This window comes from Buteo buteo, chromosome 11, assembly GCF_964188355.1.
Source record: "Buteo buteo chromosome 11, bButBut1.hap1.1, whole genome shotgun sequence".
Lineage (NCBI taxonomy): Eukaryota > Metazoa > Chordata > Aves > Accipitriformes > Accipitridae > Buteo > Buteo buteo.
This window is the reverse complement of record NC_134181.1, coordinates 20,698,459-20,721,833: the sequence shown is the minus strand read 5'-3', so window position 1 is coordinate 20,721,833 and position 23,375 is coordinate 20,698,459. Positions and strand designations below refer to the sequence as shown.

General features: G+C 39.1%; 3 protein-coding genes across 19 annotated transcripts in view; 2 read left to right on the top strand and 1 right to left on the bottom strand.

The window, feature by feature from the left end:
* SLC7A6 (solute carrier family 7 member 6) overlaps window positions 1-11,895 on the top strand; it is a 30,518-nt gene extending 18,623 nt beyond the window's left edge. The window contains exons 6-10 of the mRNA XM_075040333.1: window positions 7,167-7,270; window positions 8,321-8,417; window positions 8,665-8,814; window positions 9,531-9,714; window positions 11,142-11,895. Of these exons, the coding sequence (XP_074896434.1) occupies window positions 7,167-7,270; window positions 8,321-8,417; window positions 8,665-8,814; window positions 9,531-9,714; window positions 11,142-11,221 (615 nt within the window). The 3' untranslated portion in view covers window positions 11,222-11,895. The remainder of the gene's footprint in view (window positions 1-7,166; window positions 7,271-8,320; window positions 8,418-8,664; window positions 8,815-9,530; window positions 9,715-11,141) is intronic.
* Window positions 11,896-13,166: 1,271 nt separating this feature from the next.
* On the bottom strand, window positions 13,167-19,200 carry SLC7A6OS (solute carrier family 7 member 6 opposite strand). 2 transcript variants are annotated; one of them, XM_075040334.1, is made up of 5 exons: window positions 19,003-19,200; window positions 17,740-18,117; window positions 15,661-15,861; window positions 14,644-14,773; window positions 13,167-14,172 (listed from the first exon to the last, which is right to left on the bottom strand). In XM_075040334.1, the coding sequence occupies exons 1-5, from the start codon at window positions 19,159-19,161 to the stop codon at window positions 14,051-14,053; spliced, it is 990 nt and encodes a 329-aa protein (XP_074896435.1). In that variant the 5' UTR covers window positions 19,162-19,200; the 3' UTR covers window positions 13,167-14,050. The 2 variants fall into 2 exon arrangements, with proteins under 2 accessions (XP_074896435.1, XP_074896436.1); XM_075040335.1 differs by having other exon boundaries at window positions 15,661-15,858; window positions 19,003-19,195.
* PRMT7 (protein arginine methyltransferase 7) overlaps window positions 19,200-23,375 on the top strand; it is a 50,122-nt gene continuing 45,946 nt past the window's right edge. For 14 of the 16 annotated variants that reach the window (XM_075040317.1, XM_075040329.1, XM_075040328.1 and 11 more), the window contains exons 1-4: window positions 19,200-19,278; window positions 19,823-19,992; window positions 20,835-20,871; window positions 22,180-22,329. In XM_075040317.1, coding sequence (XP_074896418.1) covers window positions 19,898-19,992; window positions 20,835-20,871; window positions 22,180-22,329 — 282 coding nt within the window. In that variant the 5' untranslated portion in view covers window positions 19,200-19,278; window positions 19,823-19,897. The other 2 variants (XM_075040318.1, XM_075040319.1) reach the window with 2 other exon arrangements.

Below are 23,375 nucleotides of genomic sequence, written 5' to 3'. Positions count from 1 at the left end.
TGAAGCAGTTATTCTGTAGCACAAACACACTTAAAAGAAATAAATAAAAGCAGAAATTCTCTCTCCTCTTCCTCTGTCACTGAACAACTATATTTTTTTCATCTGAGAGCACCATTGTATTTTTTGTTTGTGAAGAGGGCAGCTGGCTCCACAAGCACTTTTTGGGCTGCTTCATCTTCTAACAGGAAAGAACATACTGGCTGCCAGTGCATAGCCTGTTAGCTGCTTCCTGTGTTTGGTCATGTCTGGGGTGTTTTCATTGAGTTCATACAACAGGTAATATTTGGCAGATTACTCCTTCTTGGACAAACTAAAAATGATTCCTGGTTGAAGCAAATAGTTCGTTGGCCTGCATAGCCGGCTGTCATTTTTCTTGGAGCTGTACAGCTTTCTTGGTAGATGGGGATAAAGATGACAACTTCAGTTGCATCTCTGAATACCATCTTGCATGTCTAGCATTGATCAATCCAATTTACCCTGGTGTACTTGTATTCTAGGGCAGACTTTCTTCACTTCGACATGCCCTCTCCCTCAATGAACCAGGAATATGGGAGGCTGTGTGTTTTAGCTGGTTTATTCTTCTTTGGTATATAGTTTAACAAATGATGAGTCTCTTTCTTCTAACTGAATTCAGCCAGAAATTCTTAAATTACTCTTAGACCTTTTAGGTATTACTTCTCTTCCTTCATTTGGCCAGTCATTTGCTTCTTTTCTGAAGATGAAAATCTGCTTGTCTTTGGCTGCCAGTGTCATGTCCACCTTCTTTGCTTGCCCTGGCACCTCCCAGTAAGGTTCCTTTGGATGAAATGCACATTCTGTACCTTATAATGAAGAACTCTTCATAGGGACAGGCAGTTGCTTTTAGAAGAGAGCTGTTTAGTACGTCATTTGCCTTCTTTCTTGGAGGTAGCTGTAATTCACTATCAATGCAGCACTCCTGTTGCCAATTACGTGGAAGTTCTCTGGCTTTGGAGGCCAAGCTGAAAAGCTGAGCCAGAACTTGAAACAGTGCTACATAATATTTTCAATATGAGAAATGTAGGAGACTTTGGAAAACATTGAACCGTTATTCTACAGCTAGCTATTAAAAATGCTAAGAACAGTACGAACACCTGAGAAGATTTAGGTCAAATATCTTCAGCACCTCTGTGAACAAAACTGTTTTACTCTTGGAGCTGGCATCTGTAATCTTAACGTGGGCCATGCAGAAGAAACATGTTACATGCAGTAGACATGCAATATATTAATGCAGTAGAGTAGTGCTTGTTTCTCTTACCGTAAGATTGTATTGAGTGACCTAAAGATGAAGAGAGAATTTCATGCTGGACGTTGCACTGCACTGGTACCTTTTTCTCCAAGAAAAGGCATTGCCAATAATACAAGGACAGAATTAGGTCTGTTTGAGTAGAATCAATCAACAGAATGGTGGTTGACACAAGAATTACAGGAAACCCAAACATATAAATTGCCTTCTTTTGCACCTTCACAATTTTCTTACTCTGTTTTCAGTTGATGTGCACTCTCTTTCCTTTCTTTAATATATGTGATGTTAAATCTAATTTGGTCAAACTGAACAGATGTCATACAGTATCTTGACAAATTTAATCTATGGCAGTGGAAGAAAACTTCATCTGCTCAGTGGCTTTTTTGCATGTGTGGCTTCCTGATTGCCATAAATCAGAGTTTCTTTGTTTCCTTTAGGAGGTAGCTCCTTAAAGGCCTGAGAAGCCAAAAATTGAGAAAACAGACTGTAGTTCTGACTGCCAAATCTTCCTGCAATTTGGGAATGTATTTATACTCTGCCTCAAGAGAGAAGTCAAAGCAGAATTAATTGCACTTCCAAGATACTGGTCAGATTGCTTATATACATTAATCTCCTTATGGCTCTATATCACTTTCAGGGTAAGAATGTTATAGAACTGAGCCTGGAAAAAGCTTGCATGTGCGATAGGATCTTGAAATGAGCTACACAAAGATGCTCTGTAGTTGCCTTTTAAGCCTTGCTAATGGAAACACCTCATAATATTTGGCTATAGTTTTGTGTAACTTTCTTATTCATGTTAGGCTACATTCTCTTTGCATTTATCCACCTGATCAATACTGTTTAGTGCTTTGCCAGCCTAGCATGTGCTCGCAGCTCCATATGCTCTCAGTGTAGTCTGACATTTTTTGTGTGCCTCTAAGTGCACTTTTTGTGTGCAGCTAAGTGTGATGAAACGGTACTCATCTTGTGATTTGTAACATAAATGTGGGTCTTTCTAATCATCTGTGTGCCTGAATTACTGGGTGTGAGGCAGTATCCTGTGTATTTTGTCGTGGCAGCTCTTTATGCGGGCCAATTCCTGCTGCTTTTAGTTCAACCTGTTTGTATAGAACTGTTTGGATCTTTAAAAGGACAAAAAAGTGTTCTTGCAAACCATTCACAAGTTACCAGATGATCATGAGATGAAACTAACCCAAGATAAAAATAAGATGTAGTTAAATCAGTCATTCATGTCTTGAAACAAAGCTGTAATTCAGTTTTTGACCATTCTTCTCGGAGTAACTTAACATTTTAGTCATGATGAAATAAGGACAGTTCAGCTGAGAAGTGCATGACTGGAAGCTTCTTCCTTCATTATGATTCCCTGTTGATGGTTTGGGAAAAAAAGTCAGAACTAAGGGGAACAATTCCAGGTGCATGTCTTTCTACAGTGTGCATGTATATATATATATGTATATCTTACATGTCCAATGGATGGGAGGGCATAAAAGGACTTTATCTGTAACTGCAAGTGCTGTTACCAGCCACTGAATTCTCTTACTGTTTCCTAGCTGTTAGAAGCAGTTATAGTTCAAGTCTGGACTACAGGACTTTTCAGACTATAGCAGAGATGACAATTTAATCTCTTAATCCTTCTTGCTCTTTAGACTTTCTCAGAAGAAACCTGAGAAGAAATCCATCCCCATAGTGGTGGCTTTCTCCCGTTATGGTGGACTAAATGCTTCTGCTATAGCTGCCTCCAGGTAGGCTCCTCTGTCATCCTCCGCATACCCTTGCGAATGCTCCATTCTTTCCCCTGTTGCCAGCTCATTTGTTTTTATATACATGCACTTCACTGTTCCCGGAAATAGGGGTAGTTAAAGTGAAATTGGTCAGGTGCTCAGTTCAGAGCCCAGGTCTAGCTTATTTGTGGAGGATCCATGATTGTACAATTGCAGTTTTAGCAGAAAGAGGCCACTAACTCTTCTCCTTCCTCCTTTTTTTTTCCTCTTGGTACAGTGCACGTGTTGTATGTGCTTGATAACTTGATTGCTTTTTGTACTTTTCTCTGCCCTTCTTTCTTCTGGAAAATAACGCTCTGACATATGCATACAGTTGAATCCTTATTGTGCCCACTTTTACTTACATACACTTCAGTAACACTTTCTGCAAGAAACTGTAGACATCTTTGGTTTTGTCATTGTTCACAAGAGAGTATAGCTTAGCTTTGGAGAAGACATTTCTTGGCATCTGTTAAAATGGGAGTATGGAAGGATTTATAAATATGTACTCTTTTATATGTACTTTTTTATATGTAAAAAATATAGAAGTGTGTTTTTTGTTTGAATAGTAATACATGAACTTGGCTGATTTTTATATTATAAATAAGGGTGAAACCCTGTCAGAAAACACCTGCATAAAGCTAGGTGGGTCTATACTTGTCATGTTAAGCTAGTTAATATCACTAGAAAGTTTAGCCGAACTTCAGGTACCTTTCAACTTTGTTTTGCTGAAAGATCATTTTGCAGGCAGATCTACTTGGTAAACCAAGCTGAACTTTTTAGATCATTCTCAATTAAAATACTTTTTTCCATTACCTCACTTCAGGAAAAGTAAAGCTCTTGAAGTTAATGCTCCACCCTTTGCTCACTCAGGAATCCCAACTACAACATTAAAAAGTACATTGGAAATGACAGTGTTTGGTAAAGGCTGTCACTAGGTTATTCTCTCTTTTAAAGAGTCTGACTCGTACAGATCTAGGGAAATTAATTATTTAGGCTTTGAGCTGGATCAGCAGTTGTTATACATCATATAGCTTGCATCCAGAATATGTAGAGTCTATAACATCTTGATCTGTGTATAATTTGTGTCAGTGATACCATAGCTTTGTGTTAAGTCTTTGTGGTTTTTACTGCTCATATGAGTGATTGCTGTTTTCCAGGATGTGTGAAACAACATTAGCGTATCTTAGAAAGATTGGATACACGTTACAGGATAGAAATGGCCTTTGAGTTAGTCCCACATCTGTTATTCCACACTGGCCCATTACTAAATGTTTCAAAAGGAAATGGGAAATGCTTGCAAGGAACAAATGCCAACGTGCATTTTGGGGGAGAAAGTTTCTCCAAATGACATATTAGCTAATTTGCATCCTGCAGCATAAGATTATATTCATATGTTTTCTCTCTCTTCTTTAACTTTAGCTGTTAATATTACTTATCTAAGTGCTTATCCTTTAGGCGACCTTACTAAACATCTTAATTGTCTTAACATCTTGTTGAGTGAGTTCTGTATCTTAGCTTTGTATATTAAAAAAAAAAATGCTCTAGTGTTTTAAGTTTGGCATCTAGTTATTTCACTTGCTGTTTGGCTTTGGAAATCAGCAGTCCAGGTTTAAATCATGCTTTAAAATATTACAACAATTGCCTATTAGGATTTTCATCTCGTCCTCATTCTTACTTGTTCTGGAGAAGTTGTCTTAATTTGTTCACTGGATCATTATGATTTACATTCTGCTTTGGGAGACGGGTTTCTCAGAGCTGCATTTAGATCCAATAAGAATCTGAGAGAAGCAAAGTGGGTTCTAGTAATTATTTATTCTTGAGCAGCAGAAAACTTTTATATACAATAATGTAAATTATTATTTGCTTATGCAGTTTCAATTGACTGAAAATGGGTAAGGCCATGGTATACAGAACTCATTTCTTATGGCATGGTCTTTTGCTAAATTGATGTTCTGATTTCAGCATGAAATAGAATTCATACATGGATTAGTTCTTTGATACTTCCCTCGTGTTAATTTTTATAATTTCTGTGGGAATCTGTGTGTGTGCATTTTTCCGCCCCTGTGTTGAAGCTCCATTTTGAAGGAAGCTATGCTAATACATATAAACTAAAGGAGCTCAGGAGGAGAGGTGCTTTAGTAAGAATCAGGGTGACTAACACAGTTGATGCATTGACTTTGAACCTTTTGGCAAGGTTCCCATTGAAGTGATTGTAAGCTATTGCATTGTCCCTTAGCAGCAGGAAATCCTATCTGCCTTTGCTGAGGCTCAACTAAACACAAAAGGATGGAATAAATTTTGCTTTTTAGTGTGGATGATAGTATACAGCTAAGCAGAGTTGGATTCTGAACCTTAGCCTGGATAACGTGCTGAACAAAGCACTTTGTCAACCCAGACAAAGAACAGGAAACTTTAACTGGCCAAGCTTTGTTTTATGTCAGTAAATTTTTCTGCATTTTATGGTTTAAAGATTGATGTTATATGCAGGGTTTTGCCTCATGAAAATCAATCACTCATTTCACAAAAAAAAAAAAAATCTGTATTAAGTCATTTAGGCTTTTTTGACGTACAAAAACATTCAGAAAATGGATCATAATGCACTGCTCTTGGTGATCTTGTTCCTGGAGTAATTAAATAAAAATTTGACCACTGTTAAATCCAGATAACTTTATAAGCTACAAACAAAGGCCAGTTCTGAATGCTAATGCACTTTGACTGAACTCGTTAGCTCATAAATGTTATGATGAAGACCAGTAGTTTAAAGGGGAGGTCAAGGGGGAGGTGTTTCAAAATACTAAAATAGTAAAAACTGAAGAAAATTTTTGTAAAGGAAAAGACAGACCCGCACAAAGCTGTACTAGTATATATGCTTTTTATGTCTGAGAATCTTGAAATTGATAGAAGCAAGAGAGAGCTAAGAAAGTGATTTAGAGAAAGGTTCCTAATAAGGTTTAGATTACTGCTACCTGCTGAGGTGTAAAATGTTCTAATACCCACAAAATCTTTGTGGTTTGTTTGAATACCAGTTATACATAAGTATGTACCTTTCTGTTTTTATAAATAATGATCTCATGCTGTCTGATGTACACATGATCCTTCTGCTACCATGACTGTTAGTTGCTTCTGTAAAAGAAATCGTGGAAGTAATTTAGCTAGCAGTAGGTAGAATTGGGATAGGAAGGCTTCCATCCACGTCCTCTGAACACAGCATGAGCGGATTTCTGCTTAACTCCAAACATGCTAAGGTTCAGACATGTACAGTGCTCAGACTGAGATGGGATTTAGAATAGCTGTCAGTGTTCATGTAATAAATTTCTTGTTTTTTTCAAACATTTCGTCTGATATTCTAAGTCTCTCTGCCTTTTTTTCATCCAGGAGGCTGAACAGAATTGACCAGGACAGTATCTTGCAAATTAATACCCATTTTCATTATAGGTCCCAGATCACTAGCAATTGACTACTCTTACCACTTGCTGTGAAACTTTGATGCTCCTGGCCTCTTGGTTTCAGAGCTTTATCGTGGAAGGTCACCACAGTTTGCCTGTAGTATTGTCTAGCAACATTAACAAATGACTGCTAGTAAGATACTTGCTCTGTCATTTGCCATGTTGTGAGAGTAGAGCCCAGAGGCCCTGCTTGTGGAGCTAAAGGAAAAAAAAGATGTTGCTTAGGAAGTTTAAAAAGAAGGAAAATAAAATAGATTCCCAATGTCTATAAACAGTAGGCATGATGGTGGCTATGTTTATCATCTGCAATATGGCACTTCTGTTGTTAGATACATAATATTTTTGCCCTTTATTCTCTGTAGTCACTATGTTACACTTGAGTTCTGTAGTTCAGTTAGATAAAATATATCAGGATTGGTGAGAAAATTCTAAAAACATTTTGTTTTCCTTTGTGAGCATTATTTTTGTGAGCAGAAGATGTGAGTTCAGGTGCTTGGCTGAAGAAGTTTGTGCTTATTTAGAATCCATGAATAAATAAAAAAGCTGTGTGCTTCTTTGTGCTGCGTTATGGATTGTGCTTACTATATTACTATTTTTCCATACCAACTTATTACAAAAGCTTTGATGTCATTGTTTTACGTATACTTTGTTGCAGATATTTTCATGTTTCCTTTTTCTTTTCCCTTTCATCAGACGTTCGCTGACCAGGTATTTGGTATCTTCAGCTGGACAATTCCCATTGCGGTAGCCTTTTCTTGTTTTGGTGGACTTAATGCTTCAATTCTAGCATCATCAAGGTAGTGCATATCACTTTCTGTTTGACAAATGTTCCTAAGTATTTTTACATGTTACTGTTATGCTCATCTATTATGAGAGTGGCAAAAATACTTTTGTAATCAAATCTATAGTGAATAGCCACAATAAAATTACAGACCTAAATAAACCTCTGCGTGTGTGTACATACTCCCTGAACGCTGCCTTACTTCCCTAAAGCATTCCTAGCTGTATGCAGGGTACAATTAAAGATCAAATGAATGTTGTCTGTGTGGTGAGTCCTCAGGCCTTCTGGTTATTTGGATTGAATGTTCTTCCATTTTACTTGATACAATAATTCTAGCAAGTTCTTTTCAGATATATTTACTGAAAACTTACTGACTTTTTAAAATCAGTATCTTTAAGGGTTTTTTCAAGTAAAAAGTTTTAAAAGTTGTTATTGCTATTAAGCTGCAGTCAGAAAACTTAGGATACAGTATAGAAGCTTTCCTCTGAGCACTGATTGTGGATTTGTCTAGTGAAAGTTTTAAATAGATTTATTCAGGCATTTTAAGATCCTTCCTGTCCATTGAATGTACGCACAATGCCTCTGTACTGAGAACAAATATGAACATGATCTGGTGAAGTAGTCAATACAGAACAATTTGCAGTTGATAATTAATGTGTGTTTGTTTTTTGAGCATGTGGTTGAGTGACCTCTTTTTAGAGACCTGGCAATCTCTTCTGGTTGGCATTAAAACTCTTCTGCTATAAGCTGGAATGTTTTCAGCATTAGCTTTTAGAATTTTTAGAACAATAGAAATTTATTTCAGTTACTGTAGATGTTTTCTGTTTTACCTGGAGGATTGTTTTTTAAAAATGGATGTTAACAGCATGTTTCTAAAAGCTTATTATCTTTTAATGGTTGTTGTGCAGTACATCTTAATAAGAAGCGTTGAATCCATGTTCCAGTTTAAAGGATAGAAATTCAGTGGTGTAAATACTTATTTTGGCTGGTATTGTTCTTTTTCTGTAATACATTCTCTCTCACCTGTGGCCTCCACATCTGTTTCCTGACTATTTTTTTTTCCCAGGCTATTTTTTGTAGGATCTCGAGAAGGTCACCTTCCTGATCTGTTGTCTATGATCCACATAGGGAGGTTCACACCTGTGCCAGCACTGCTCTTCAACGTAAGTTATTATTGCTTCTCTTTTCAGCTCTTCAGAACTGACTATATGAATTATTTAGAGGAAAGCTTTAAAAAAATCACAAGAGAGTGCTTCAGATTTGCTGTGATCACAGTGATTTCTGAGAGTGATTTTTGAGACATAAAATCATGCCAAACACCAAGGAGTATAAGGTGTTACTTTAAGGCAAAAGCGGCATAAACAATATGTTTCAAACTTCTGCTGTTCATCTCTTATTCTTTTCTGACAGTGTGCTATGACCCTTATTTACCTGGCTGTGGAAGATGTCTTCAAGCTTATTAATTACTTCAGTTTCAGTTACTGGTTTTTTGTTGGTCTGTCTATTGCTGGGCAATTATATCTACGTTGGAAGGAACCAGATAGACCCAGGCCTCTTAAGGTAATACTTATTACAGAATTGTTTAAAATTCCACATATTGTAAAAGTACCATCTAAAATCTTGACCGTATGTATTATGTCTAAAGGTTACAAATTGATCAGGACATAAAACATGGCTTCCGTTTCATATTGTACCATGAAAACTAGCTTGTCTGCTCTATAAGAATAAGTGATTGTTGTAATAGTATGTTCTTTTATTGTACATTAGTCAATCGGTATCCCTTCTCTCTGTCAACTGGAGAATGTCTCAATAGGCTAACATAGTAGTTAGCCTTTTTTCTTGGATTAGAAATCTCTAATTAGGAATGCTTAATTAATTCTGTTGATGTGGACCACATTTAATGCTGATGGTATTTCAGCTCAATATCTGATCCTCTTATCATCTTCTCATACTTTGATACTCTACATGAAAAGGTCATTCTTGTTTCCTGAGTTTCATTGGATTTGTCAAAAAAACACTTTCATGCTGCTATACAGTTTCTTTCAACACAGCAGAATTACCATAGTTAATTACTTTTGCAATTTTTAGCAGCAGTTCTGTTCAAGAGTAATTCTGCAATTTGCTTATGGTTCCAAATAGCCAGATGTATAAGAGGAAGAGCAGATAATTTCACAAAGTGGGCTTGAGAGGGAGAAGTTTCCAAACACCACCAAAATGTTTGTAACTGTAGAGAACGAGTATTTCAATAACATTCTGTTCTGTTTTTCTGTCTGCAGCTGAGTGTGGCTTTCCCAATAATATTCTGTATATGTACAGTATTTCTGGTGGTAGTGCCACTCTATAGCGACACTATAAATTCATTGATTGGAATCGCCATTGCTTTATCTGGAATTCCAGTCTTTTTCTTGGGAGTCTATTTACCTGCATCAAGGAGACCTCAGTTTATCAACAAGATTTTAGGTAAGTTTCTTTGTAGATGGAGATGTTGTTAGGACAGCGGAAAATTAAATAAGTGAATCTTGGTATGTTGATGAAAAGGGTTATGGTCAGCTGACCCCAGCCAGCAGCTAAGTACCCACAGAGCTGCTCTCTCACCAGCACCCCCAGCAGGATGAGGGAGAGAATAGGAAGAACAAAGGTGAGAAGATTCGTTGGTCAAGATAAAGACAGTTTAGTAAGTGAAGGAAAGAGGGGGAAAAAAACCCCACTGCTGCAAAGGCAATCACTTACCACCCCCCACAAGCAGACCGATGCACAACCAGTCTCCAAGAAACGGCCACCTTGGAAGACACGCTTACACATGCACGCACTTCTTCTGCTACCCGTTTTTATTGCTGAGCATGACATTATATGGCATGAAATATCCCTTTGCCTAGTTTGGGTCAGCTGTTCTGGCCATCTCCCCTCTGAACTTCCTGCCCATCCCCGTCCTGCTGGTTGCAAGGAGAGCAGAGTGGGAAGAAAAAAAACCCAGCCTTGATACTATGGAAACACTGTTCAGCAATAGCCAAAACATTGGTGTGTTACCAACCCTGTTTGAGCCACAAATCCAAAACACAGCACCATATGGGCTGCTATGAAGAATGTTAACTGCATCCCAGCCAGACCCAGTAAAGGGCTATATCAATTTTATACATGTTTTTACACACAGATTTTATTTACTGTATATTTAAAAGACCATCCACTTTCTACAGATTTTGTCCTCAGTTTTTATACATTTCTCTTTAATCAAGCACATGAAAAATCTTTTTCTTAAGCAAGGTTGATGACTGTAAAAGGGCTGGACGTTCTTGGTAATGCAAGCTAACTGTCTTGCTTTACTGAAACAGTTGTTTGAAGATGGATAGATTTTATGTCAGTCACAGATGGAATTTTGCCTTCTATTGAATTGCTGCAGTTAAATTATACATTTTTCTTCAGCAGTGCACTATTGTCATGTATGTGAGAAAACCATGATAAGGGATGTGGAAAGGAAGGTTTATGGCATAATCTTAGAATGTACCAGAATGTGGTGCTGCAGCTGCTAGTGAATATGTGAATACTCAGTAATCTTGTCACTTTGCTGTGTGCTATTTATTTTTTTATTCTACCATATTTACACTCTTAATTACAGAGAAAAAAGATTTTACTTCAGTTACTTGGCAGGATACCTAAAAGAAAAAACACCCTAGGATATCAACAAAAGTTTTAAACATTATCTGTTTAAAAAAAATGAATGGAAGACACTTTTTGTATTAACTTTTATAATTTGTTTCCCTTAAGAGAAGGGGAGCCTTAAGAGAAGAGGCAGCATTCTTGACAACTAACTTTCATTAGTCAGATGCATGTTGTGTAATTAGAGTTGAGATTAGGTGGCTATTCTGATTTATCTCCAATTTCCTATGCAGGTGCAGTCACACGAAACATGCAGCTGCTCTGTTACTGTGTTTTAACAGAGATGGACACAAATGAAGATAAGAAGTTATAAATCAAATCCAACTAAATTTCAAAGCCATTACAAGAAACAGGAGGGAGGATAAAGCAATTATGACAACAAAAGGGAAGAGATGGAACTGGAGAAAACAAGAAAACGGTTTCTAGTGGTCTTTCAGAAACACTGAAAAAGTATTTACTTGCAGTTGGATTCCCATGTAGATTGTGCCCTCGCATCACCCTCCTAAACTGTGGCATATTTTCAGGGCATGTTTTCATTGGATAATGATTACCTACTCATTTCAGGCACACAAGCTATGCGTCAATACTATTCCTTCTTCAGAATTGGTATTAAAATGGTAAGAGCTAATGGATCAAATTAGATTTCTGCAGAACCAGGCGGTGAAGTAATGCATTTTTAAGTTAGACTGAAAACCATTTTGACTCAAAAGACCAAAAGTCATTTCCAGCTTAATTCTGATGGTTGTTTGCATGAAATGATTTGCTGTGCTATCAGTTCTTATCCCAGAAGACAACTGGTCACAACGAACTACCTAATTTGTCATTATTAGCAGAAGAATGAATAAAGGTGTGCTACATTATTTAAAGACTGAACCAACCTTTCTGCCTTAAAGATATTTTATTCCATACGCCATGTGGAAATGTGGTATCTGACTGTGGCAAGGACTTAATCAACAAAGCACCCTGGCATTAAAGATTTGATTAACATTTGATGATTCTTTACTGTTAGCTTGTTAGTACATGGTCAACTTCTGATAGGCTTTATGAAACTTCCAAAATTAAAATGTTCAGTTTGAAGCTTGTAAGCATTTGTTTCTGAACTATTTCAGGGAACACACTAGCAGTGTTACCTCAACAGTCAGAAAATTCCCTTTCTAAATTTCAGTGCTGTTCACTAGAAAATGACCATCCAAAAACTCAGAGAACAAACCACTTTCTTTTTTTCTTCTATAGCAAAAGTTCTGTGGCAGCAACTGTATCTTGAAAGCTAAGTAGCAGGGAGAGAAACTAGGAATTAGTACTATTTGTAATTCTAAAGCCGTAAGCCTAACATCAGGATGCTTTGATACTGAATTTTGGTGCAACAAAAGGTAACATGAAGCCAGCCTGTTCGGCTAGCAGAATGAGATATACTTCAAAAACATACCTGGAATTTTTATCTTAGTTCAGAATGTTTACCTCAGTTGACCTGAGTTTGTCGACAGGTGCGGGTTTTTTGTGCTTTTAAGTTGAACTAAATCTTGTAATCACAAGATTATGGCTGAAGCGATGCACACTTCAAATGCTGCACCACATTTGTAGCAGCCACTTGAATAATAGTGAGAATATTTGGATTCTTGCACTGACTCCCTGACCCACGTTATCCATCTTAAACAAAAAGCTATATGTAATGGCAAATGGTAGTAGATGGTGAAGGCTAACATAAAATGGAGCCTTGGGCTACTTTTATGAAGCAGCATTGGGATTTAAGATAGTTAAATGCTAGCTGAGGAACTCTGTGCACAGTTGGCATGTAAACAGAGGGTCTTTTCAGTATTTAATGAAAATTAGCATTTAGCTATTATAATACAGCTTTTTAATCTTGCATATGATTAGAATGAATTCACTATCTAAATTGAGACATCTGTCCAGTGGGCAAACATAGCTTTAACAGGCTAGGGTTGTGGTATAGGTTAACAGCCAAATTAACCTTGCTGTGAAATGAAGGAAAAAAACCATTTTGCCTCCACTAGCTTGACATCATCAGCCAGAACTAACTGACCTAAAGTCACTGCTGCAACCTACAGCTCATGAATGACATTGACCTAACACCCCATTAGCTATTTTTTACAGACTCAAGTGGAAGAGTGCTACAATACTTTGTGTGTCCAAACAGGCAAGATTAAATAATTGTTTTAAAGATGAATGAATGCAAGTTAAAATGATGAGATGGCTTCAGCTGTATCAACTCATATGATCTTTAAATGAGTAAAGAAAACTTAGCCAAAAATTCTTTATTTACATTTTAAATGCACATATATTGTTCTACTCCCATAGTAAAATTACTATTGGAGAGTGATCCAGCAATAAAATGGACAGTTCAAGGCATTTAAATACTCAAACACTTATAAAGAAAGTAACTTGAAACTTAGGAACAAATACAGTAGAAAGCACTAGGACAGACTGCCTTTTTCTAGGACTTCCACTTGCTATCACAGCAGACATGTTGATCTTCTTGTGAAACCTGACACATTAGTCATGACCAGAAGGGCTGCTGCCAACAGCACCTCCATATATAATGTGGAGGTACTGTCAGTACAGATAGAAATGCTTGGCCATGCAGCTTTTTTAAAAAAAAAAAAAAAAAAAAAAATTTCCTTAAGAAGTTCAGCATCACAGAATGGGCAGAAAAATCTATTTTAAAGCATGTAGTATCTTTTGCTTGGAATGGAAATTTGTGTTGTCAAGTGGCCATATTCACACCCCTCTGTTTAATACCTACCAGCTGAAGTTGGCTGCTCAGATAGTAACAGCGCAGATGATTGATAGACATTCTCCCATTTACTGGAATCCCAATCTAGTACCTAATACTCAAGCCTAGTCAGTAAGCATTAGGGTGAACTATGCTAGTCACCAACAGTTTCAGAAGACAGACAGGCAAAAATTTAGCTTAAAGCTCACCCATGTAAAGATTGGTTTCCTACTGTCCCAATGAGCACAACTTTTACCAAAAAGTGGTTTTCCAGGGTTTTTTTGTGGTTTGTTTTTTTTTTTCCAGTTCAACATTTTTATGAATAGCCATCAGCAGTTGTCTAGATTTTCAGTTCTACTGCAACAGTAGAATTTCATCTTCAGTGTGCATTTCATCTTCAAAAAAGGGCTGTTAGTCAGAATCCAAATCCTGGATCTCATCATATCCAAATTCCTGTAGAACCTCCTGTCGGTATTTGTTCCATGTTCTTCTTCTGTAACATTGGTCCTCATCACTGAAACTCTCTTCAGACTCTAAAGAGAGAGCATCAACACTTTTAAATTATCCCTTCTTTTTAGTTAAACAATTACGTTCATCAGATTATTTTAAGCTTCTTGAGTAACTAACAAATACAAAGTCTAAACAACTTCTCTGTTAGGTGAGGTTTGAATTGTGCTTGGAGTGCACTGGGATGGGGAGTTCAGAAAGCAGAGGCAGTATTTCACAAGCGTATGGAGCCAGCCACCTATTCCTTCTCAAAACAAGCAATCCTTTGCAATTGCAGCAGCCTGAAATGGAGTTCTTAATTTTGACTTTGCAAAAACACTAAGATCTTTTGTAGTTCCAAGAAAGATGATCCTTTTCTAAGCAGATTTAACCCATTATAAGAGCAGAACACTACCCCAGTAGTGCTCAATTAGTTGCTTTTTTAGAAATGGCATGTAAAATGGATGAGATTTATATGTGCACAGCATGAAAACAAACAGTATTTATGACAGGCATACCTTTTTCTCCATCACCATCTTCCTCGGGTAAGAATTCGTCTTCATCAGGATAATCATTACGCCAGTTATTTTCATCATTTTCATCATCTTCATCTTCATATATTTCCCCTGGAACATGATCATCATCTACCTGCATGTCAACACAAAACATAACATTCACTGTAAATACAGACACTTGGCATTAAGCGGTTTTTCATCTACCTATACAGTACTACACAGATCACACAGAGCCAAGAGATACTTATCTACTGCTTGCATAAGTAATTCTGCAGTTGCACAAAGCAAACTGCAGAAAGATTTGTGTTGTTACTATATTCACCATAACATAGTGATCTGCTTTAGGTGAAAAATCAGTTAAGTCATGCATTTACACATTCCACTTCAGCATTTAAATGCTAAGGTTAATGTCTAAATTAATACTGCTCACTTCAGCAGTAGTGTAATAGATCAAGGAAAAGAAAAAGTAGCTTCAGGTTCCCAATATGCAAGTCTATTGATCACAGTACCAATACAATGAAAGACAAAAGCTTACATTTAACTTCCTAACTCCACAGTCACTGAAGGACAGTTCTACTACAAGAAAGTATCTTGTGTTAAGATTAAAGTCAAGTCCTCAAATATTGAAAAAGGTGTGTGTGTCCCCTTGCTCCTTTTTTCGCTCAACTGTATTTACAACTACATTTTAATTGCTGCCTCCTAATCACAAGTGAGATGTGAATTACTTAAGTTTACATTTGTGTGCCAAAATTTATTTGGCAATTTGAAGCCAGAAAAATTCTTCTGAGTACCCGAGCACTATCCCTTTAGTTTTCATTGTCATATCATAATTTGTTTGAATCAGTAGTAACCTGCAGAACACAGGACTGGCAGTTACAAAAAGCCTAACACAGAAGTCACTGCGTATACATGTAGTAACTCAAAGGATCCTTCTTGGCATGGCAACTTTTGATGATAGGACTTTAAGCATGTTTATTTGTGACCTTTCTATTTAAGAAAGATGTTTTCCCACACCCTTACCAGTTCATATTCTTCTCTATAGGGCTGTACAGAAAGGATATTTTGGATCCAACCAGGGGCTGATGTTTCCATATAGTAGATGTCATAAACATACTCATCTTCTTTCTCATGGTGTTCTTCTTTACCATCTTCAGAAACATTTAAACGCTCACGTATCATCTCTACTGCATTGCAGAGAATCACATCTGGATCAGTCTTCTGCTGAGGAAAAAACAAAATATAAAAAAATGCATATTTCCACTGAAGCCATGCACATGAAGTCTTAGTTACAGCCAACAGTTTTCTTTGTAGACAGTAGCCAACACCTAGCTAAGGATGACATTCTGCAATCTTAGACCGAAAGACTTTCCCATTGGAATGCTGATACTTGGAACATTAGCAACCTAGAACAGAAAGACGCCAAAGAATTTTCCAATTACCGTAGTACTGTGCTGCCACGCCTTGTTTCAGATAATGGGAGAAAACTTCTGAGACAAGTTCATTAGAAACTATTGAAGGGGGTATGACTAATCCTGTACAACTGTTCGTCTGTTTCTGATGACATGTTTGTTGAAAAGACAAGTTTTAAGACAGCCTGTGCTTTGTAGAGCATTACACTTGCAACACTGCAGGAAAGATGTGCATACAGTACCATGGATAATATGCAAGCAGACTACAGTATACAAAGTGTGCAGAAGAAACAATGAAAATGTGACAGATTAACAGGAAAAGGCTGACAGGCCCTACAGATACACTTTTTATTTCCTTTGTTTCCTCACTTCAACATTAACACAAGAAGAAATTTCTTCAGGCTTTCTCCTTCCTAATAAAATGTACTTATTTGCTTTAGTGACCTGCACTTGAAGGTCTACACAGGCAGGTTTTTGCTGCCAGTTTTTCTCTGCTAGAGCTTTTCAGAATATCTTGTCCAATCCACAGTGGTGTCTCCCAAACTACTCAAGTAATTCTGAGGAACAGCTACACACCAGCCTTTCATTCACTTACAGAATGAAAAACAAAGCTTACTCCTTGCTTTCAGCGGTTACGACTAGCTCTAAAAAAGTAAGAGGAAAATTCTGATGCTACGTCAGTTTCATTTCTGTTCTTCTAATCAGCAGAGTGATAGGTAAGTTAACAGATCTCAAAGATCTGTTTGAGCTACTTGCTTCATAGAAAGCAAGAGTTCATACTAAAGTTTGAGAGCAAAGCCGTGAAATAACCTACAAGAAACACTGAAGACTGACAGCTGGTTGGGCTCTTCCTCACCCGGCTATCTTCTTTAACATGAAGCATTGAAGTTTTCCTCAGAGCTGTGATGGGCTGCATAAGTAAAGCATCCATCTGTACTTACATACAGTGAAGGAACTACTAAAGAAAGCATACACCACCCTCTTACCCTCTTTTCCATATGGTTACGAGTCTCTAATATAAAATCTTCTTAACACTCTGTCTGCAGGGCAACCCTACACAGAAGGCAGAGCTTCTTCATACTTAAAACCATGCTAGATACTGAGCAGATGCTCCTCCAACTGAAAACACACGTAACTCCTAATACCAATGAAAACAGGATGTAGGGGCTTAAGCAGCCTGCCAAACACCTAGAGTTCTGCTAAAAACAAAATATACAGTAAAACCTTATATGGGAATAATGAGAAGGGGAGGCTCTAAAATATCTTTTCCTTTAATGAATCTTGCCTACAAGTGACACTCCTAGGCATCTTGGTAGATGAGAAGACATTGAATTAGATTTTTTCTTTTCTAGTTAGAGAAGTTAATAAAAAAAACCTCAGAGATCCACCTGACAGATGAACATGAGAAATTATACATCAGAACATGGCACAGAAAAAATGGGGTGGTACAAGCCCTTCCTGTAGCAGCCAACTCCACACAGCTGTCTGTCTCAACGTCAGTGCACTTAAGAATCGTCATGAAAGTTACTCCCTGTACAATATTCCAACTTGCAAATATCTAGTTAAAGCTCCTATTAAATAGTGGAATACTTACAATGCAAAAAAAACTTCCACAGCAGTCAGTCTGCCCACATGTACCAGTCAACAGTGATATCAAAGTACTTCAATTACACTAAGTTCGTTTGCTGACCTGTGGGTTTGCAGCAATTACACTGGAGTCTCCCACCACCTCCTCTTCTTGTTCAATATCAAACAACTGGAATTTCCCACAGCAGTCCGATTGCTTATCAACAGCACCGCTCTCCTTTTGTGAAGCATCTTCCGTTGCTTCAGAGTCTGATCTATCACCATCAATGGATGCCTCGCCATTTATGACAGGTGCAACTGTTTCAGTACAGTTAGGTCGATGGCTGGCTATCACACGATAACGGTTTTCCTTCCTTCTCACTTGCTTGGAAGAGCGGAGTTCCTGTATGATTCGCTGAGTGCTTCCTAAAGAGGGTTGCAGACTTTGAGCCGCTTTGTCTCGAGTGATCACTTCTTGAACATATTTCTGAACTGGTTCATTCTGGGTAGAGGAACAAAAAGAAGGAGGAATATAATGACACCATCAACACAGTAAGCCACACTCCTTTCTAGAAGTGATTCGTAACTGCTATTACTGGTGCTTCCTATTTGAGGACTGCGGTACCAACGTTCCTAACAACATTCAAGTAGCTTCTACTACTGCTTTAAGCAACACAACTATCATCATATTCTCTTGATATGGGGGAAAAAAAAGTGTAAGATATTTGTAAATTTTAAGACTGTTTCAATTTGATTTTTAAACAATATACTTCGTGGTACAGAATAACCCTCCAAACAAAACCACGTGCCTTTGGAAGACTGTGATGGTCCTAAATTTAAGGCTAAATATCCTTTACAGTCTCCTATAAAGACCAGTTCCCAGAAACGACCACTTTTATTCAGCATAAAAGGCTGTACAGTGGATGGAAGTTAGCCTTGTAGGGCTGATGAGCTTCAGCACCTCAAACAGCAGAAACTGAGGCTTCGCTTACTATTCTGTGGTAAGTACAGAAAGGTCAGTGTTGAGCACAGCTCTTCCCGGTGGTCACTGCGTGCTACGTTCCTTCTAACAGCCTGCTCTGCTCGCAGGTACGCTGCTGCTGCGCAACCGGCCGGTCAGAGAGTAGGGGAGGGGAGGCCGCCGTGCCCTTCTGGAGCGGCACAGGACGGCACCTCGCATCGACACGCTGCTCTCCCGGCTACGAGCAAGGCCTTCGCAGCCACGGGGGGTCCGCAAAGAGGCGCGCGGAGCGCCACCGTAAACCCGGAGAGAGCGGGCTGCTGGCCAAAGCCCCTGCGGGAGCACGACGAAGCGTCCCGGCCGCATCAAACCGCCCCCGCCCGCCTGAGGCGCGGCCCCGGCCTACCCCTACACCGGCCGCGGTACCTTGGAGGACACGGTCGCCACCAGCTTGAAGAGGCTCCTCTCCACCGGCTGGGCGCCGCCGCACTCCGTGCGCAGCCGCTTGCAGGCGAGCAGCAGGGCCTCGGCCGGCTCCGTCCCGCCGCGCTTCCGCTTGACGCGCAGCACCGCCGCCGCCTCCATGGCGCCCGCGCGGCACGGCGGGAAGGGGCGGGCGCGGCCGGCGGCTCGCCTGCCCCCTCCCCCGCCCTCCCGCCGCGCGGTGCACGCCGGGCGGGTGGCGGTCGGCGGGCTGAGGCGGTAGGTGGCGGTGGCCGCGCCGGCGGGGGGCCCCGAGGGGGAGGTGAGGCGGCGGCGCCGGTTTCGGGCGGGGGAGAGCGAAGAACGCGCTCGCCGTTTCCCTTCGCAGCTCCCTCCTGAGGCGGGGACGGTCCGGGCCTAGGCTGCTCTGCTCGCGGCCGGGCCCGTCCCGAGGCGACGCCCGGCCCCGGCAGAGCTGCCGCTGCCCGGGCGCGGGGAGCGTCGAGCAGGTGCTTGGCTCCGGCCTGGGCCTCCCCTCCGCGGCCCGGGGTCCCGGCGGGGAGGGCACTGCGGCCGCCGGTCCCCTCGGCTCTGCCGCTGCCCAGAGTTTGCGGGTCCCTCCTGACACCCTAGGGGGCGGTTGGCCTCCCCCGCCCCGACGTGCGTCGCCTTGGGGACAGATGTTTTTCCTTGAGAATTGACCGGTGGCGTTTTTTTCTGGGCTGAGTTCCTGAACAGGGCTGGGTGACAGGTTTGCCCTAGATGAAGTGATGTCTGTTGTTTTCACTTGAAGTTTTGTGTTTGTTTTTTTTCCCACCGCTAGTATTTTGGGTATTACACTGAAGCCAAAGCAGCAAGACCACACGTAATACATAAATAACACAAACTGAGATTGATTATGAAGACCTTTTGTGGAAGAGCTAATCCAACCACTGGTGCAATGGAGTGGTCAGAAGAGGATGAGAACTATGACTACCATCAGGAAATCGCAAGGTATGCTGGAAAAAAATAGCTTGCCGTTCCACTAAATCTACGAAAAAGAGCAAACCCAACTTGTTTTTATGACAGTTTTGGGGTTTGTCTCTGTAGAAGCTCCAAGGGCACGAGATGAACAGACTGTAGGACGGTCTAAATGTTACAGTGCCCTGTGTTGTACAGGGCAGAACTGTAAATGTAGAATTTTGTACAGTACTCTCCAAGTAGTTTCCTTCTCAATTTTTTTAAATGTTTTCCGAGGTGGTTATCTTAATGCTGACAGTGACTGAGTTGTGGCAAAATGCATTGACTAAATTTCTTTTAAATCCCAAGTACAACAAATAACTGCCAGTTTTCTGTTCCTGTAGTGACTTTTTCAGAGCTTAATGTAACACCCAGATAAATTGGGAAGATTAGATTTTGGGGTATTTTTAAGTAGTGCAACCCATGTAGAAATGGGAACCAAAGAAATTTAAGTCTTGGTAACAAATGATAGACCATTATTAGGCTGTCTTTCATTGCTATGTATTGCTCTGAATGAACCTCCATCTGTCCCAGCTGTTATTTTACAGCTCTTTGTCCATAGGTTCATGTATCGGGTCCATTGCTGAAGAGAGGATATATGCCAGCAGTTAATGAGTTCATTTATATGCTGATGACCATATCACTGAAATGATGTTATTCCTTAAATTTGGGAAACAGTTCAGATCCTCAGAGTGTGTCAGTTTTCTGTGCATTTATGGGCCATGGGGACCAGGTGCCTTAATAAGAGAAAACGAAGGAGGCTATATAAGATCTAGCAGTTTTGTTGTGCTTTGCAGTAGGTAATGCATTTGACTTGAATTTTTTTTTTTTTGTAGGTCACGCTATGCAGATATGCTTCATGATAAAGACAGAGTAAGTATAGGAGCAAAAAAACTTTTGAATGGTGAGAAAATACGCATTTCCTTTCTCTTGAATAGTTGTCACTGCATGATTATACAGGTTTCTCTGAAAGATGAAATGATCACATTTGTACCCTTTAAGATACCAGACCTGTTCTTAGACCAACATCTGATTATAGTGTTCTGTTGTTTATGGCAGAACATGATATTTACATCAATAGCTGATTTTTGCTGTTCTATGTTTGACATTTTTGACAGAGAGCTCATTAGATGAAATTTCAAAGGCTGTAAATGTGAATCTAGGCTTCTTAGTTCTTATAGGAATGTAAGTAAAGTCTATCTTTATTATTTTGTGGTATTTTTAGCTCTTATTTACTGCTTAGGATTGAGAAAATTGTGGTACCATATGTTCAGGCATGATAAAGTTTGGAGTGAATGGTTTAAATGTTCTTTCTGCTCTAGCCATTTAGTCAACCATTTAGTCAATAACCTTTTTAAAGACTTTTATGGTGTCTATACTATGAGTCTTGAATTCATACTGAGTTGAAACATGCCAGAGGGATCAGGTATTTAATAAGCCATGTAGAGACAGCAAGTTGTGTCTAAGTAATTAAAACAACTCTACTGGAATTATGTATCAAAAGTGTTAACTAGAATGGTTTGGAGAGGAATCCAGCAGACCTTCCAAATTTATAAGGTCCAAAGATAGTGTATTATTTGGAAAGGAGTGTCATACAATAGACTGTTATGGAGTAAATATAAGCATATATTTCAATAAATATACTGTAGCTGACAGATGGCAGGATTTGGTTTTTTCCCTGTTGTTATTGCTGGTATGCATGTAGCCCTACTTAATGGCACTTAACCAAAAGCTGGTATTTAATGTTTTCCAATACATGGAGAGGGGAATCTAAATCCAAGATACTTCAGCTCTTTTGCTGTCATAAGCACTGTGTGACTATTTGAGTGCTGCTGCAGGGGAAAAATAATGAGAAAACCAGTAATATCTCACATGGATCTTACTATTATTTTTATATCTAGAAAATGTTTTGCATTTGTAAATTATGTATGCACTGCAAGTAGCTGATTGATCAATGATGAGTGAATAGTGTGATAAAAATTGACATGCTTTAAGTGGACTGATCCCTCCAAAAACACTTGCTTTTGCTGAAAATGGCTTTGGTATGACTATAGCATAAAGAATGCCTGTAGGCTTTCTTCTGATTATAATCTCATAATCTGAGAATACAAGATTTCTCCACAAAAGTTAGAAGTATAAATAGATAAAAGGTTGCTGATCTCTTCCCCCCTTCCTCCACAGAATACAAAGTATTATCAAGGTATTCGTGCTGCAGTGAACAGAGTAAAAGAAAGAGGTGAGAAAGCAATTGTTCTAGACATAGGGACTGGCACAGGGCTCCTGTCTATGATGGCAGCTTCAGCAGGTGCAGATTTCTGCTATGCAGTTGAGGTAAGCATTTGTTACTGGTTGCACATACTTTTGCATGCATGTTCATAACCTCTTTTTAGAGCTTTAGCACAGTTGTTCTGTCTGAATGATCAGTGCTGTGGGTGCATTTGCTATTTTGTATTGTGGTTTTTGAAGTGTGAGTTTGATGCTTTTATGTGTGTGAAAAAGACTTAGATCTTACAAGAGTATGGTTGAAAAGACAATACATTTTTCATTCTTGGGATAGCTTCTGCAAATGTACAGATGAACATTATTAAGTTGAGTTTTATAGTGTTCTGTCTTCTCTACTTATCAAAACTCAAGTGTAATATGGAAAACTTGATTAATGTTTTTGAAAAATGTGAGTATTCTCAAACTACATTGCTGATCTTCATAAGTTTCAGCTCTTGGAGATGGGTTCTCAGACCCACTTAGTCATAACATGGACCCCATCTTAATGAAGAGACTGTCTCAAACTTATTTTTCCATTTCTTTGTGATTAGCTAGAGCATCTCCTGTTGTATTGGCAGTTAAAAGAAACATCCTGATGGTCATTAACCATCATTACTTATATTAAGGATAATGGGAACATTTTGGCCAGTTAAATTTTTTTTTTTTTTACACATCTGAAAAAACAAAGAGAAGATTCATTTGTCTGTAGGTCATAGTTGAAAGGGTGCACTGTGATTTATATCCAAGTAAAAATTTACCTTTTTTTTTTTTTAATCTAGGATTTTATCCTATGATCATTTTTCAGGGACAGTCATCTTTCATAGAGGCAGAGGAAGCAATAAGCTCCAGAATAAATTTGTTCACAGCCAGTCGTAGGGAAGAGGCAGTGTCAGAAGTGATGTGGTAGGAGGGGTCTTTTGTCTTCTGCTTAGTAGTTTATTGACCACTCTGGCAGAGGAGGATCACTAGCTTGTGGGAGGAAGGGAGGCCCATGATGGAAAATAAAAGCCTAATCTGAAAAGTCTTGAGAGCTACTGTATTGGCATTCTAATAGCAATACATTATTCCAGTTTTGGAACTTAGGCTAGGTTTCAGAGTGGCCACAAATTTCTTTT